Raw genomic sequence first — 16,888 nt, forward strand, 5'->3', positions numbered from 1 at the left:
AAACTCTTTTCTTCTCTCCTAAATAGAGGGGGCAGTTCTTTAAACCTCTTATGTTTATGGGGTGCAAAGGATTAGAGAAAAAAAAAAGATTTCCGTTGCGTAAATCCTTGAAAGTGAAGACATATACATACTTTGCTAGATCGTTGTATGCCTCGAAATATTTATAGCCCGTTTGGATAATATATTAGAAATAATTTCGATTTCTATAAGTCGAAAAGTCAAAAATTAATTGGCTTTTTAGATTTTAAAACAACTTCTACAAGTTGAAAGGTTAATTTTTTATGAAGCAAAATAATTTTGCTTCGGACTTCGACTTCTGGAGAGGCAAGAAGTCGGATTTGTAGCTGAGGTGGGCTTGAGGCTAGACACACACTTATAACGAACGAGCCTTCTTCTAATATGTGAATGTTGGCTTAAACCCTTTTTTTCTCACTCATTTTCTCTCCCAAATAGAGGGGCAGCAGAACTGCTAAACCCTAGCTATTAACTTCAGCAGTTATTTCTTCTCATTCGATTCATCAAAAATGGAGGAGGAAGAACCCAAATTTCTGTTTGAAACAAGTGACGAAGAAGAAGAAAGGGTAAAACCTAGAAAATCACAATCTCCATGGGATTTTGGTGTATACTCTGAATCAGTTGCGGAAGAACATGCTCGAAGAAGTACAACTTCTATTGATTCTAAAATTTCTAAAGTTCGGGAAGAACACTCTCTTCCCATCCCAGATGAAAGTGATGAAGATGAAGATGACCCTGAGTCTGAACCTGAACCTGAACCTGAACAAGTATAATTAATTCTCTCTTTATATACCTCTGTGTTTTTCTTAACCTAATTTTTTTCTTGATTAAATTCTTATCGTCGGTTTATTGATATAACAGGAAGAGAATAAAGAAGAAGAAATTGAAGAGATTAAGAAGCCTGTAGTTGCTAAACAACCCTTCTTTTCATCTTCTGATGGTACTTCGTTTCATGCCAATTCGTTTATGGATCTTCATATTTCACGTCCTTTACTTAGAGCTTGTGAAGCTTTAGGTTATAGTAAACCAACGCCTATTCAGGTTTGATTGATACTCTGCAGCTTTAATTATTTTTCTTTTTGTTGTTAAAATCCAATTTCTCTGATGGTTAATTTTCAAGGATTTCTTTTTGTAGGCTGCCTGTATACCTTTGGCATTAAGTGGACGTGATATCTGTGGAAGTGCTATAACTGGTTCTGGGAAGGTATTGTGTCTTTAAAGTGGCTTTTTTTTGTATGGTTTATCGGCTTATTTGAGATTTCCAACATAAATGTTTAACCCCAACACCTTTAATTTTTGGAATATATCATGGCTGAAGTAATGCTCGGTTCTTTTGTGCAGACAGCAGCATTCACTTTACCTGTATTGGAGAGGTTACTGTTTCGTCCTAAGCGCATACATGCTATAAGGGTTCTAGTTCTTACACCAACAAGAGAGTTGGCTGTACAGTAAGTTATCTACTTTTTCTGATATCCATTATCATGCTTTATTTTGTTTTGCGTTGTATAGATTTATAATCGATTCTTGTGGTTGCTCAAACAGGTCTATTTATGCTACTAAATCTTTCTATAATTCTTTTGTATCATATCAACAGTGTATTATATGTGCCTTACTTCTTTCTAACAGGGTGCATAGTATGATAGAGAAACTTGCGCAATTTACTGATGTCAGATGTTGCCTGGTTGTCGGTGGACTTTCAACAAAGGTATGTCCATGTAGTGGTATATAACACTTTGCACGTAATTATCCTTGAACTAAAATCATTCTTGTACTCTAGGCCTGATTATATTTCATTTAACCTGTGACAGCAAATGAAGTCCATACATCATTTGCTGTGTATTCTGACTCCAATATACTTGAGATAGTATAGCAGGTTTCTAATTCTTAAGTCTTTGATGCTCATTATTCAGTCTGCTGAATAGACTTCATGCTCAACTGAAATAAGAAAAACTGCATTGCAAATTTGTAATTCTGCATCGAAACAAACCCGCAGCTTGCTTTTGTGCTTACCTGGCTATTAATTTATACCATGGTTTCCTGTTCTTTCAGGTGCAAGAGGCAGCCTTGAGATCAATGCCTGATATAGTTGTGGCCACTCCAGGGCGTATGATAGATCACTTACGAAATACAATGTCTGTGGGGTTGGAAGATCTTGCAGTTTTAATCCTGGATGAGGCAGATCGTCTTTTAGAACTTGGATTTAGTGCTGAAATTAGTGAGCTGGTATGCTTAATCCGTTGCTTACTGTGTATTGTTCGTTTTTTTTTTTCTCCAGCCTGAAAGCTGTTTCCTATATTCTTTTATCTTGTATGATCCCCTAGTATATTAGTTGTTTCTTGTACCTCTTGCCCCCACACTTTTTCTTATTTTACTCAATTTTTTTTCGCTTCAAGTTAACTTCAGGATTCGTCACATTCAACATGTAAAATTGTGGATCTGATGATTATATAATCTGATTCTTGTAGGTTCGTGTTTGTCCTAAAAAAAGACAGACCATGCTATTTTCAGCCACCATGACTGAGCAAGTTGACGAGCTTATCAAGCTTTCTTTAAATAAACCTTTGCGCCTTTCAGCAGATCCATCTACAAAACGACCTGCGAGTCTGACTGAAGAGTAAGCCGCTTTTATCCTTTCAGTTGTCTAGTATTTCTTTCCTTTTTGTGTTCTTGTTGATTAAGATATTGTAGTATTTTTTAACCGAGAATATATTTGAGACCGCTATGTTCTATTCACCTGCATATTTGGGAAGATATCTGCGCTTTCTGTTAACAGTGTCGCGTTTCTTATTACAATTGTTCCCTGAGATAGCAAGAGTTAGTCTAACAAAACACCTACTTTGTTTGTACAGGGTAGTTAGAGTGCGCCGTACACGGGAAGTAAATCAGGAAGCAGTTCTTCTTGCATTGTGCTCAAAAACCTTCACATCTCAAGTGATCATTTTCAGGTTCTTACTGTTAAAAGACATTAAACTGGTTGATTGTCATCCACAATTGTTTCCTGAATTGTTATTTCCTTTCAGTGTCAGATTGTGTTGGTTGATTTTGTGTTATTGTTTTAAGATTTCTAATTTATCAAGTAGGTACATGTAACTACGAAGTGGATGCTTCAAAAAAAAAAAAAAAACTATCAAGTGAATTTAGGAGAACGATACTGACTGGACTAGAAGCTGGAAAAAAGATGGAATTTAGCTAGTTTGCTTTCATTAGGAATTACTACTTGTCTGTAAGGGTCATTTCCAGAAACTGCTGGATCATCCGAGCTAATGATCCTTTTATGTTTGTATTGTCAGTGGAACAAAAGAAGCTGCCCACAGGTTAAAAATTATATTTGGATTATGTGGCCTTAAAGCTGCTGAGCTTCATGGAAATCTTACCCAAGTTCAGCGTCTTGATGTGAGTTGCCTCTTAATATATGACTGGATTAGTGTTGGCATTGTTACCCCTGCTTCAGCAAAGCTACTATATTATATTTAATCTTATTGATCCTTGAGCAGTTCATGTAGTTGCATACTTGCATGTCAAATTCTGCAGGCCAACATGAATTTTGAAATTTCTAACGAAGAAACTAATCTGTTTCTTTTTGTTAAGACCAAATCTCTATTGTGTCGTTTATTATGTCTAATGCATTTCTGATTATGTTTGTAGGCCTTGGAAGTTTTCAGGAAGCAGGAAGTGGATTTTCTAATTGCAACTGATGTTGCAGCTCGTGTAAGTTAATCTTTTCCTCTTCGAGTCCATCCATTGAGCTTCTTTCCTTATTTGCATCCTTCTTTTCTTTTGTGAAATAGGACTAGACACTTCTGTTCTAACACTTGCTTTTTGGTGACTTTATAGGGGCTTGACATTATTGGTGTTAAAACAGTTATAAACTTTGCATGCCCTCGTGACCTTACTAGGTAAGCATGGCGTTCACTCTGGTTCTTGATGGTTACGCTAGTACATGATAACAGCAAGCTCACCATATTACATTTTGATATGATCAACAAGTTTTGGTTGTTCAATTTATAATCGTAGCTCTTACTTTTTGTGTGATGTCTCCACTGTTTTTGTGGTGTTAATTCTGGTTCCTCTTTCCCGCATCCGTGCAGTCACCAATCAGCTCAGCTTGTCATGATCAGTTGATCATGGTTTTGATTTGTCACAATTTGTATTTTATTATTTTGTTGTTTTAAACAAAGATGGTATCTGCTTTACTTGGTTGCTCAAACAAAGCAGTACTTGTATACATTCTGACATTACTTTGTATTATTTTATTGATTTTTCATGCAGCTATGTTCATCGAGTTGGTCGTACAGCTAGAGCTGGAAGAGCAGGATATGCTGTTACATTTGTCACAGATAATGATAGGTCTATCTTGAGAGCCATTGTAAGTGATTAATTTCTTCCAATTGGTATTAAAATCCTGGGGGAAAATAAGGAAAGAGTATCCCCTTGTTTAACTACTGAATTTTCGCTCACATATGTGAAAAATGTTGTTATAAAGGCTGTACTTTTTACATTTTTTGATAAATAAAATGATAAGTTTTGTTGTTTGTTGGGTTAATTTATCTTTTATAGAAACTGTGCAAAGTAGTTATCTTTAAAGAATATATAGGATCATTGCTGAAGCATACGTGATTAAGAGTAAATATTTGCATTAGGCTAAGAGAGCTGGTTCAAAGTTGAGGAGTAGAATAGTTGCAGAGCAATCAATATCCAAGTGGTGCCAAACGATTGAGCAACTAGAAGACCAAGTTTCGGAGGTGCTTCAGGAAGAAAGGTTTGCACTCATCATTTTAAAGATCTTCAACCTAAATGTCATGCATCTTACTGATATGAAAATTTCATGCAGGGATGAGCGAGCCATAAGAAAAGCTGAAATGGAAGCAACAAAGGTATGATTTCTGCCCTGATCCACATGTTTTTTCTTAGAATTTTGTGTTGGGAAAGTGAAGTTTTTAAATTTTTGTGTCAGGTTCTGCACTCGCAGACAATGGTGCTTTGTTAGTTAGATAAGCGAAGTGATTCCTGTTAGATAACCATGATCTGCAAGTCCTCTTTTTAGATAGTTTACTGCTTTCCGTTAGCTTTAGTTTCTAATACTCTATGGCATTTGCAGGCAGAAAATATCATTAAACATAGGGATGAAATATTTTCACGCCCTAAAAAAACCTGGTTTTCTACAGAAAGGGAGAAATTACTTGCATCCCAGGCAGCAAAGGTAACTTGTAGATAGCAACGTGTTATTTACTTCCATATATGCACACTGATTGCCCTAATGAATTGTCCCCCACTGGGGCATCTTATAATTTGAACTTTTTGAAGTACTGCATCTATTAATCGTGTTTATGTGGCATGGAGATTACTAGCAGTAATCTCTAAACTGTATTTGCAGATAGATTGTAATTCTGATTCCTCAATTTTATGAAGCATAAAGTGTCTAACTATTGCCCATCACATGCTTGTTTCCAAAAAATTATAGGGTTTTAACTGGTACCATACTCTAGGACTGATGCATCCAGTGGTAGGAAATACCACTGGTACAACCATGCTTGAACCAATAATGTGCAGTATAATGATTTTTATATCTTTTGTGATCAATAGAAGGCTGCTATGAACAATGGGCAAGGTCCGTCAAAGGAGGTAATTAGTGTTCAGGAGGCAGAAGATCTCAAAACGAAGGAAAAGAGAAAGCGTGAGCGTGAGGTAATTTTGATTTTCTTTTCTTCTATCCTCCGGGTCTGCTGTCTGGTTCAATCCTAGTAGTGCTTGTGAAAGTAGTGCTTGTGATATTGGGGTGTCTTACTTTTTGTTTCTTGCCGAACAGAAAAATATGCCACGGAAGAAGCGTAGACGAATGGAAGCTAATCGTGAGATGTTGGAGGATCAAGAGGCCGAGCAGAAGCAGGTTTGTATCTTTGCACGTTTTTTTTCTTTCGTATTAGTTATATCAGTTAGTGACGTTGCGGACCGTAAGAAGAAGAAAAATGTGAATGTCTACCTACAGGGAAGAGGAAATAATAAGAGCGAAAAGGAAGGAAAATTACTTGTAGACGTGGCTAAACGATCAGCAAAAGCAGTGAAAGCCGTAAGTAAGGCGCAAGCTGCAGGCAAATTTGTGAGAAAGGTTGAAAAGAAGACTCCTAAACGCGCTTCTCAGAGAACTCAATCAAAACCAGAAGAGATGAAAGAACTATTCCAGAGTGACATGCACGACAAGAAGCAGAAGAAAAGCACACAGGGTGGGATGAAGAAAAATACCAAATCTTTTAAGAGCAAATCACGGTATGAATTAATAATATGGGTTATGCACATGCATTTTTCAATTCTCTGTGCTATGTTGGTTTTGTCAGCAGGGTTTATTTCAAGAATAGATAGCATGTGCTCATTGAGCCGACTTAGCAATACACTGGTTGAAGTCACTTTATATGGTTATGTCAAAATAATATCTAGCCAATGGAGGAATTTGTGCAGTGGTAACCTTGACTAGTTGGCCTAGTAGTAAAACCAAGCTAAAGAAATAATTTGGCTTCTTGCCTTTATTTTGATAACTTGAAAAGCAACTGCTTACTTATTGTTCATTTCCAATGTCACTTGCAGGTACAAGCGAAAGTAGAGCTAATGAGTCAGTTTAGTGAGTTCGATCTACTACAGATTCAGCAGGATGCACAGGTCTCCAAAACTTCAACAGTTATCTATGCTGGGAAGAAAACCCCCCACCAATTTCTGTGCAGGTCTCAATCGCTATATGATTTGGTTTCGTTCTTTTTCTTGTAATGTAATATTTTATAGTGAAGGTCAACATGTTTCTTAGTATGATCACCAATCTGTGGTGAGGAAATTTTGCTGTTACGACACTAACAAATGTACTAGTACGTTTGGTGTTTTGCATTGTAAGCAAATATTGAAAGAGACTGGAAATGAGATTAAATAGTTGAAACTCACTTTTACGCTTCATGTCTGCGCTTTTAAAAATAGAACGATGCATTATGTTCGGTGTTCACTCCTTATGTTATCCATGGCTATGATCTTCATGGTCGTCTCCGTGCTTTGATTAAAGGAAACAATATTTTGATAAATAAATAAACAAGTGAACATAATTTTTGAAGAAATATTACACTAATAGTAATAATCAATATGTAAGAAGTAACACATAGTTCTTGATAATAAATCATCAGGAACTAAAATCTGAAAACTAAGACGCCTCGGCACCATACTGTTTTGAAAACTTAGGAATCAAAATTGATCGATGGATTGCTAATAGTGTTGAACTGTGTTCTGTAGAGACTGTTGATGTTTTGAACTAGCTGGTGCCTACTGCCCTACCTGTATGCTTTATTTGCGTGCAATTAACATTTGGAGTCCTCCTAGTGGGAGTCCGCCTTTAATAATTTAGAGTGCGCCTTTAACCCTTTTCTACCTTAAACCCTTCCATTTTCTCATTCCAGGGCTTTCGTTCGTCTTTATCAAAACCAGTCTGCATTTCAATTTCCTTTCCAAAGATTCAAAACCTTATTACGAAACTCCAAAACGAGAAATGGGTTCGACTTTATTTTCAATAATGAATCGATTGAAGTTAAACGTCAAATGTTATCATCAAGTATATGGAATTAGGTCACTATGTAGTGGTAGAATTGCCAACAACAACTACGATCTCTATTCAAGTATCATTCAGCTCAACCAACCTGGTACAAGTGTGCTTCCCGAACTTGAGAAGTGGTCTGGAAAGCAAGTCAAAATTGGAGTCCTTTTTAATGTCGTTCGTGATCTCAGGCTGCGTAAGAGATACTCACAAGCTCTTGAGGTTCTTTCTATCTCTTATCTCATTAGATTTTCTTTCTTAGAATAATTAATCATGCTTTTAGAGGTTTCATCTATTCTGTAATTGAAGAATTCAAACACAAATTGTTCAAATTAGGGCATATTTGGTATCTAACTGCTGCTCCTGTAATATCAAATGGATGAATGATTATAGACAGTAATTACATTGATGTTAAGTTTGCATACATATTCCGCCCGATATGTACATCTTATTAGGCATTATGATTAGATGAATGATCAATCACCAAATGGATAGTGTATGACCATAAAATGCCAAAGTTCCTTATTAGGCTTTTTGTTTTTCATTTTAATCCTTGAACGTTGAATTAGGTTTCAGAGTGGATTAGAAAAACCGGTGTATGCAAATTTACCCCAGTCAACCAAGCTGTGGAGCTGGATCTTATTAGTATGGTACATGGAGTAGACTCTGCCGAAAGTTACTTCAATAATTTGACAGACCAAGAGAAAACCATTCAGACATATGGGGCACTGCTTCACTGTTATGTGAGAGAGGGCTTGACTGATAAATCACTGTCCCATTTCAAGAAGATGAAGGAGATGGGTTTGCCCTTATCTTCTATCACCTACAATAACATCATGGCCCTATATAAGAATACCAACCAATATGATAAAGTTCTTGAAGTGTGGGCCGAAATGAAGGAGAACGGGGTCTTGCCCGACAGAATCGGATATTCGATGTGCATAACCTCGTATTTAGAAAGATCTGATGTGGATGGAATGGAGAAGGTTCTTCATGAAATGGAGCAGCAGGCCGAGATGGTTGTGGGGTGGAATACTTACACAATGGTTGCCAATTCTCACATTAAAGCAGGCAACAATGAAAAAGCTCTTATCTACCTGAAGAAAGCCGAGGAAAAACTAGAGAAAAAAGACGCTCTTGGATACAACAATCTCATTACACTTTATGCAATTCTTGGCAATAAATCTGAGATGCTTCGGCTATGGAATCTTAAGAAGGAAGGGTGTAAAAAATTTATTAAAGCGGACTATATTACCATGCTGGGATCTTGGGTGAAGCTAGGTGACTTCGAAGAAGCAGAGAAGTTATTCAAGGAGTGGGAAACTTCTACAGTTGATTATGATTTCCGTGTGCCCAATACAATTCTCATTGGTTATTGTAAAAGAGGTTTGGTTGATAAGGCCTGGGAAATGCTTGACAACTTAGTAAAGAAAGGGAGGACTCCAATTCCCAACAGTTGGGGGATAGTTGCCTTGGGGTATGTAAATAAGAATGAGATGGAGAAGGCTCTGGAGTGCATGGAGTCGGCTATGAAACTTCGTGTTGGTAGGCATACAGCTTGGAAACCTAGTCCTGTAACGACTACTGCTATGTTGAGTTGGCTAGGTGATACTTGTCGGGCCGAAGAGGTTGAAAATTTTGTTGGTTTGTTGAAGAATGTGATCCCTACGGATAGAAAAATGTATCATGCTTTGATTAAGGCAAATGTCAGAGAAGGAAAAGAGGTAGACGAGCTTCTTGAGAGTATGAAATCTGATAAAATTGAAGAAGATGAAGAAACTAGAAAGATATTAGAGCTCAAGATAAGTTAAAGCCGAACAGTGAGATGTTTATCAGTGGATTTTTGTCCATTGGATAATACTGAATAAGCACATATTACATCCTCGTTGATCATAATCCAGGGAAACCTGAGCACTGAAGCCTTTTCCATGATTTTCATTTTGAAATTATCGGTGAATATTTTTAACATATGCTCACGAATCCAAGTTCAATACGTTCTTGAATGTTCTGTTTTGGAGTATAACTGCTTAAGCTTTTAAGGATATTTGATTTTAATGATTGGAGGAAGTTTAGACCTACTGCTATAAATGGTAGTTCATAGAGTTTACAAGGAGTTAATTTTACCATGAATTTTGTGATATAAGCTTCTCCTATTTTTGTGAATTGTGGTCAAGTACGAGTTGGCTTAGTGATGGTTGATTGTTGGAGCTGATTGCCTGCTAATGAGTGTCTATTTTATCTTCTTTATATTATTTTCTGCTAACGGCATACTGGATGGTTGTTGAACACATGATTCAGTTAAAAAGCTTCAGTCTTTCCTTTACTTCTATTAATTTTTTGTATTATATTGTCTCTTTGATTTTCGATCTAGGTTTCAGAATGCTGCTGTTTGTAACTTTTACCACAGGCAACCACGCTGTGCAGTTGGATCTGATTGGTAGGGTACATGGAGTAGACTCTGCCGAAAGTTACTTCAACAATATGAGAGACGAAGAGAAAACCAGTCAGACTCAGACTCATGCATGGAGTGCTACTTAGTTTAGGAAACTGTTTCTTATTTCTACATTCAGTGAAGTTGCGGACCATAAGATAGTTGTATGTTGTAAAAGGCGAGTGCAGGCCTAGCGCCTAGCAGAAAAGGCGCCCAATGCGCCAAAGAAATGCCCATTTCTGCAATTTTCCATTTTTTCCGCGACGCCTAGGCGCTAGGTTTGGCGCCCCTTGCCTAGCGCTTGCCTAGCGCTAGGTTTGGCGCCTCGCCTTGCCTAGCGCTTTTTACAATATTGTAACAACAAGGAGAATGTTAATAAGAACGGAAAGGATGGAAAATTATAGAATTCATCTGAAAGGCTTTATGTTGGGTGCATGTCTCAAGCACTTTTGCTTAGGAAGCTTCCGAGACTTCAAGTTCTCAGCAACTAATTAATCTTTATCTTAAATGTGTCATATTTTGTCATGAAAATTAAAGTCAAAGATCTACATATGAGTTCTCTCTTGATTCAGTATCATGCCTATAATCAAGAGATAATAATGTTAATTTTCTAAGAAATTGAAAAAAGAATTAGACAAATCTTTTAAAATAAAACTCTTTACACATGAGCTTTTGCCGGATATTTTTGTTTTCTCACCGAATTGTTCTTTGCTTATTACTAACCTTTGTATAGCAGTCGTTTAGTAATCCAGGGAATAGGCAGCTGATCGATGCCTTAGATGTCTCCCAGCTTTATCACAGTTTAAATTATCGCTTCCAAAAATAAAAAACAAAGTTTATCTGGAAAATTGCATATATAATTTTAATCGTATGAAAAAATTGGGAGGAAATGCAGCGCAATCAATCACCGACGCGACAAGACGATCAAATACTAGCTATAGTAGCAATGTAGAGCGAAGACTTTAGCGGCAACTAGCAAGCAAGCATCAACTGCTTCCCATGTGACCTCGTACTTCATGTCTAAATAACGCCGTATAAAATTCTTCCGTACGTTATTGTACCAAATATTTTATAGTAACGCGTTTTTCTTTCAACATAAAATTGGATTTAAGATCCTTTAAATCTCAATAATACGAGTTTTGTGCATTAAAATACAGATCGTTCCACATATAATTACACCGTCAAACGCGTTATATGCAATCTATAAATATCGAAGGGGCCCTTCCATGTATTTTCTACCACTAAAGAAAACTGAAAAAGGAAATTTTAAGCATCAAATTCAAGAAGATACTTAGAAAGAAAATGGCAACTGTTTTGGATAACTGGTTTAGTGTTTTATTAAGTTTTTTGGTTTTGATCAATGTAGCTAACTGTTGGCAAAATGGTCATGCAACTTACTATGGAGAATACGAAAACCCCACTTCACTTGGTATGAAGATGCAATTTTTGATTCTTGTTTTGGTATAATTTCTTTGTTCATGAGATTTTTTAGATTATGGTTTTTTGATGTTGAAATTTTATGTACACAGGAGGAGCTTGTGGTTATGACAACACAATGCATGCTGGATTTGGTAAAAACACAGCAGCATTAAGTGGTGCATTGTTTAGAGGTGGCGAAGCTTGTGGTGCATGTTATCAGCTGCGATGCAATGCCAGAACTGACCCGCAATGGTGTCTCAAACGAGCTACTGTGGTGGTTACTGCAACAAACTTTTGTCCTCCAAATAACCAAGGAGGATGGTGTGATCAACCTCGCCAGCATTTTGATATGTCTAGCTCTGCTTTCTTTGGTATTGCTCGCCGTGGCAATGAAGGAATTATTCCCGTTGTTTACAGAAGGTACATTACATTTTGCTCATTAAGTTTTTGTCCCCCCCTATGATCCAAAGCTGTATATGTTCTTCAAACTGCTCTTTCCATTTTCTTACCGTCTGTATTCGTTGTGATGAAGGGTGCCATGTAAAAGGAAAGGCGGAGTACGGTTCACCTTAAAGGGTCATTCAACTTTCAATATGATCATGATAACGAACGTTGCAGGGAGTGGATCTGTTAAGGCTGCATGGATCAAGGGTACAAGAACGAGATCATGGATTCAGATGCACCGAAATTGGGGTGCAAACTGGCAAAGCAGCGTTAACCTTACGAAGCAAAAATTGTCTTTCAAACTCACTCTATCTGATGGGAAAACACTAGTTTTATTCGATGTTGTTCCTTCTTCGTGGAACTTTGGACAAACTTTCGCTTCCCGAAGACAGTAAAGCTCTCGCAAACTCTCTCCCTCATAGAAAGAAGCATTATAATAAATAGCTAGGTAGAGATGAACATAATTTGATCAAGACGACTTCAAATTATTGCATGTTTATTTGGGAAAGATTCTGAACATTTGAGTTGGGACTAAAATTCAGATGTCCTTCAGTTTTTCTTTCTTTGTAAAAATGCTTCCAAGGGGTATATGTGAAGTTCTTGTAAAACTTGACTAGTATGTTCTGTACGCAAAAAAAAAACGTACTTGAGCCGACAAGTCGCCAGTAACTGTGAACACCCTTAATTTGGTTGCACAACCAATTGAAACACATGATAAAGTAATAACTAAAAACAAGATACGAAATCAAATCATGAACAAGTTTAAGTGCAGTAAAATAAAATAGACATTAACACAGCAATATACGTGGTTCGACGGATTGTCTACATCCACGGGGCTAATGGGATAGTTTATTAAGTATTAGATCTGTTACATCTGGTATGAAGAAAAACTCCATTGATGAAGTTCAGAGAGGTAGAGAGAGAAAGCCGAAGCCCCCCTTTTCCCTAAACCTAATCGCATCTGCTTATAAAGGGGAGGGATGTTTGGTTCATTACTAAAGTGACCTTGGCGTCACACTGAAGCAGTCTTGGGCTTGATATGGTACACTGTGCTGCTTCATATTATCCTTCTTCAGTTGTTGATGGTCGCCACGTGTATGGTGGAGATTATGGTATCTACAATTTGCCCCTTTTCTTGAGGGTCGATGATAAGCGATCCTTAAGAAAAATTCCTCTCACCATAATCGTTCATGCTTCGGTTGTTGTTTCCTTCGGCCGCTCCTTGTCGAAAGGTTCTGCATTCTTATCATACTGGTACAAGCACTCTTCGTGGCTTGTTCTTTGTTGGTATTTGGCATTGACATTTTCAATACCCGGCTTGGTGCTTGTCCGTTGCATGCTTCAAGTTGAAAATGCTTTGTAAGGCCGGTTGAGAAGCAACAACCTATACATCGTAGCGTCGACAACTTTTACTTCACAACACCGTATTATTTGGGGTCACAGGACCTCGTAGGATTACTCAAATTTATCTGGCACAAAAATGTAAGTGGACGACATTTCGTATCAGTTTTTTTGTATTATAATAAATAAGGTAAATTCATCTTATGAGCAGTAACAAATTTATTAATTATTTGTATGGTTTGATCTTGCCCCTGCATTGTGGGGAATCGTAAATCGATTGTCGCTGAGGTAAGATGAGTGTTTGAACCTGTCACCCCGTTGGCCAATCTCGGGCCAGGAGATTACCGAACGGTGGGGGTTGAAAATCTCCCGGAGACGTGGTGTAAAACTGAATGTTTTGCAAACACCCGTTCCGCTGAGCTGCCAAAGGCATGTCATGTTGGGCATCTCTTTCTTATGGAAGCCTTCCCCCTGGTCGTACACTCATAGACGCTTATGGGGGAGTCCGGAGAGATTGCGTGTGAACGCTTTACCCAGTATGAAGATATGAGACCGGTGGTGCTTGCCCCGGTTCTCCATTATCCAAAAACGTATCCAATTTATGGAAATGTATGCATTATTCCGAATTGAAATGTATCAAATGCACATAACAATGTATGCTAATATAAACAAGATGCAAGGAGTCTGAATATTTTCAAACTCTTTAGTTGTGTGTATGCCCCCTTTTGGTTTCGGAAGGTGGTTCTTAAAGCTTGCGAAAGCAAAAGTATCTGATCTAACGTAGGATGCTTTGGCTGTCGAATTTGAGCTGCCCCTTGAACTGTGATTTTGAAATGATTGCCCCGACGAAGAATTTATTAACTTCTCCGTTGCTGTCACCTTTTCTCTATTGCAGTTGCCAAAATCGTGATTTGCTGGAGATCTGTAACAACCAGCACATGCTTCTGCGTGTATTGCCGTCGGGCATGTTTGAATGAAAAAAGTTTCGAGGTTACAGTAGAAGGCTTGTTTACTTGGTATCCACGTGAGATATTTAATCTCATATTGTATTACCCGCTCGTTTTAGGATCGGTCCATGACAAGAAATTATTTTATTTCTTGTGCTTCAAGATACTCGTTAGTAATACCAACATTATGAAATTATTTAATTTCAATTAGCAACTTGAAAACCGCCAAAAAGACCTCGAGATTGACCTTTGTTTATTGATTGGGTTAAAATTATTAAACCCCAAGGACACTTTAGGAGCTTGTAGGGAATTGTATTGTCATCATCATGCATCATCGGAATTTCACCGAAGCTATATTTTCGGAGTGGGGCTGACACCATATTGGCCAAGCTTCTTATGCTTCTCAGTAGTTAACTAGTGCGGTGTCTGGAGCAATAATCGTCGTCTTCGGCAAGCATCATGTCTGCGCTACTTCTCATTTATTGTACAGACGCCTTTGTCTTCGAATCGTCGTTGCAAAGCTTTGCACTCTCCATTGGATTATGCATCGTTGATGTCTTTGGAGCGTCCCCACCGGATTTTGGATCATCGTGAATGCAAAAGAGATATCTTCCTATCTCTGTGGTAAGAGATATCTTCATTCACGAAGATCATATCTCTTTTTTAAGGGATATCTTCATTCATGAAGATATGAAGTTCAGGGAGATTGCTCCGTAAACATTGACCGTCCTGCTCGACCATCATATTCTGGATCACAGTTGTGAGCCTTTGGCTCATTGTTAGTCTTTGGATACTTGAAATAACGCAAAATGGGATGCTGAAGAGACCCTTATCATAAATCATGTGAAAATACATCATCACAACAACCGCCTTGTTGTCATTGCATGATATATTAGACTTGTCTTATATAGACAACGATACAATGAGAGCTGTCTTATATATTAAACATATTGCAGATTCTCTAGCTCTCTTTGTCCGAGTGGCGTCATCGGAGTACAGTCTGTATGCATCATAGGGCAGAGCTGAGCGCCGGGAGAACTCTTCTCAAGTTTGCTTTCAGCATCGTTATTGGAATGAAGATCGAAGCTGGGAAGAAACCGTAGGTACACCATCGCTGGAGTGGGGGAACGCAGGTACATCAGACTCGTGCTTCGTCGTTAGAATTGGCATCTTTATGGCATCGTAATGGTGCCATCGATGGCATTCCATTTTGCGTATGAACGAGGTTCGTACTTTGCGTACGAACGGAAGTATAAGAATCATTCTTATAAAGAATGAAGCATCAGCTCTCATATCATCATACTAAGCATTGATGCTTAGTTTAAGGCAAGTCCATCGTACTGATACAAAGCTTTCGTCATTCGCTTCGTAATTTGAAGGTTTTGTCATCAGCTTCGTATTTTGAAGCTTCGTGTTTTGAAGCTTCGTCCTTAGCTTCGTGTTTTGAAGCTTCGTGTTTTAAGGCTTCGTGTTTTAAGGCTTCGTGTTTTGAAGCTTCGTGTTTTGAAGATTCGTCCTTAGCTTCGTGTTATAAGGCTTCGTGTTTTGAAGCTTCGTCCTTAGCTTCGTGTTATAAGGCTTCGTCCTTAGCTTCGTGTTTTAAGGCTTCGTGTTTTAAGGCTTCGTGTTTTATGATGACGTGTTTTGAAGCTTCGTGTATTGAACCATAATGTTCAGTACGAAGCAACGTCATCATATTTGCATATCGTTACCAGGTCGTTGTGTTAGGTATGTAATCCCTGAAACTTTTGATACTTCCATAATTAGTGAATCAAGCCACACTGTCGATATTGGACTTAAGATCATCTATTTAGGATTCACATCATTGGCTTGCCTTCTTAAGATCAGCGGACTTAAGATCATCTCTTTAGCTTGCCTTCTTCGCTCCTTGAACTACGAGACAAATCATCTCTTTAGCTTGCCTTCTTCACTCTTTGAACTACGAGACACTTTGTAGTCCGGGTTAACTTGGATTATTAACATCGAGCATCATATGACTTCGAAACTTGGCTCATCTTCTTCAGGCCTTGCATCTTTGTCTGCGGATTTTGAATCGACATTGCAGGATTATGACAATCAGTTATGAAACATTGGCGTCAGTCTTCGGTTCTTCAGTTCATCTGTATTCGGCTTCGGGTTTTGGCAAGCACTACTGGCATCGGACTTTGGCTGGTGCTGTGTCATCGGGGTGGAAGAAGAGTCATTGGGCTTGAGTTGTACGCTGGTAGACCTTGCATCATCGTCACTAGACTGCAGCAACCTCGTTTATTACGATCGTGCCAGTCATAGACCTCCCTGAAGTATGATTCGTAATTAACTCTTGTAGAAAGTAGGTTAACTCATCGTCGTCTACATCAGACTTGGCATTTTCATGCCATTGTTGACGTCAGTCTTGGGTTAAACCGTGGCTTCTAGTTGTATTCCGACACATGCTTTTAACTAAGCTTGAGCCCAACTCTTTTAGTTGCCTCCACTGGTATTTTAGCTTAATTTATAGTCCCTTTTGAGCCGGAGCTGCATTATCTGGATATGGAGCCGAAGATATACCGTCATGTTGATAGACCGAAGCTGCACCACTGGGGGTAGAATCGTTCTCCTCGATGTACCAAAGAAGGTTAGACCTGTAATAACTTATTGTAATCCCTTGAGTCGAACAAGCAACATCACAAAGTATTAATACTTTAGTATTAATACCCTGTGCAATCGTCCCTGTTGGACTTCGTAACTTGA

The 16,888-nt window shown here is 38.1% G+C and overlaps 3 protein-coding genes across 5 annotated transcripts; all 3 read left to right on the plus strand.

Annotated features, from left to right (window-relative positions):
* The first annotated feature begins 418 nt into the window (after positions 1–418).
* LOC113288925 (DEAD-box ATP-dependent RNA helicase 28-like) lies at positions 419–6,951 on the plus strand. 2 transcript variants are annotated; one of them, XM_026538078.1, is made up of 19 exons: positions 419–782; positions 877–1,056; positions 1,151–1,219; positions 1,357–1,463; positions 1,642–1,720; positions 2,065–2,238; positions 2,481–2,629; positions 2,865–2,960; positions 3,306–3,408; positions 3,661–3,723; positions 3,850–3,911; positions 4,285–4,381; positions 4,656–4,774; positions 4,847–4,889; positions 5,114–5,215; positions 5,599–5,700; positions 5,822–5,902; positions 6,002–6,279; positions 6,595–6,951. In XM_026538078.1, exons 1-19 carry the CDS (start codon positions 525–527, stop codon positions 6,608–6,610), a joined length of 2,178 nt encoding a protein of 725 aa, XP_026393863.1. In that variant the 5' UTR covers positions 419–524; the 3' UTR covers positions 6,611–6,951. The 2 variants fall into 2 exon arrangements, with proteins under 2 accessions (XP_026393863.1, XP_026393864.1); XM_026538079.1 differs by having other exon boundaries at positions 5,602–5,700.
* Positions 6,952–7,433: 482 nt separating this feature from the next.
* LOC113288926 (pentatricopeptide repeat-containing protein At4g21705, mitochondrial-like) lies at positions 7,434–10,573 on the plus strand. 2 transcript variants are annotated; one of them, XR_003330772.1, is made up of 2 exons: positions 7,434–7,798; positions 9,948–10,573. XR_003330772.1 is itself a non-coding variant. In XM_026538080.1 (2 exons), exons 1-2 carry the CDS (start codon positions 7,532–7,534, stop codon positions 9,385–9,387), a joined length of 1,509 nt encoding a protein of 502 aa, XP_026393865.1. In that variant the 5' UTR covers positions 7,434–7,531; the 3' UTR covers positions 9,388–9,899. The 2 variants fall into 2 exon arrangements, 1 of the variants encoding a protein (XP_026393865.1); XM_026538080.1 differs by lacking the exon at positions 9,948–10,573 and adding an exon at positions 8,146–9,899.
* A 699-nt stretch (positions 10,574–11,272) lies between these two features.
* Positions 11,273–12,343, plus strand: LOC113286064 (expansin-A12-like). Its single transcript, XM_026534781.1, has 3 exons — positions 11,273–11,436; positions 11,537–11,846; positions 11,959–12,343. The coding sequence occupies exons 1-3, from the start codon at positions 11,310–11,312 to the stop codon at positions 12,263–12,265; spliced, it is 744 nt and encodes a 247-aa protein (XP_026390566.1). The 5' UTR covers positions 11,273–11,309; the 3' UTR covers positions 12,266–12,343.
* The last annotated feature ends 4,545 nt before the right edge of the window (positions 12,344–16,888 follow it).

This window comes from Papaver somniferum, chromosome 6, assembly GCF_003573695.1.
Source record: "Papaver somniferum cultivar HN1 chromosome 6, ASM357369v1, whole genome shotgun sequence".
Taxonomy (NCBI): Eukaryota; Viridiplantae; Streptophyta; class Magnoliopsida; order Ranunculales; family Papaveraceae; genus Papaver; species Papaver somniferum.

Coding starts and splice junctions, on each gene's coding strand:
- LOC113288925 (XM_026538078.1), top strand. CDS start 525: ATGGAGGAGGAAGAACCCAAATTTCTGTTTGAAACAAGTGACGAAGAA. Junction 3,724..3,849: donor CAACTGATGTTGCAGCTCGT/GTAAGTTAATCT, acceptor GTGACTTTATAG/GGGCTTGACATTATTGGTGT. Junction 5,216..5,598: donor TTGCATCCCAGGCAGCAAAG/GTAACTTGTAGA, acceptor TGTGATCAATAG/AAGGCTGCTATGAACAATGG.
- LOC113288926 (XM_026538080.1), top strand. CDS start 7,532: ATGGGTTCGACTTTATTTTCAATAATGAATCGATTGAAGTTAAACGTC. Junction 7,799..8,145: donor GATACTCACAAGCTCTTGAG/GTTCTTTCTATC, acceptor ACGTTGAATTAG/GTTTCAGAGTGGATTAGAAA.
- LOC113286064 (XM_026534781.1), top strand. CDS start 11,310: ATGGCAACTGTTTTGGATAACTGGTTTAGTGTTTTATTAAGTTTTTTG. Junction 11,437..11,536: donor CGAAAACCCCACTTCACTTG/GTATGAAGATGC, acceptor TTATGTACACAG/GAGGAGCTTGTGGTTATGAC. Junction 11,847..11,958: donor ATTCCCGTTGTTTACAGAAG/GTACATTACATT, acceptor GTTGTGATGAAG/GGTGCCATGTAAAAGGAAAG.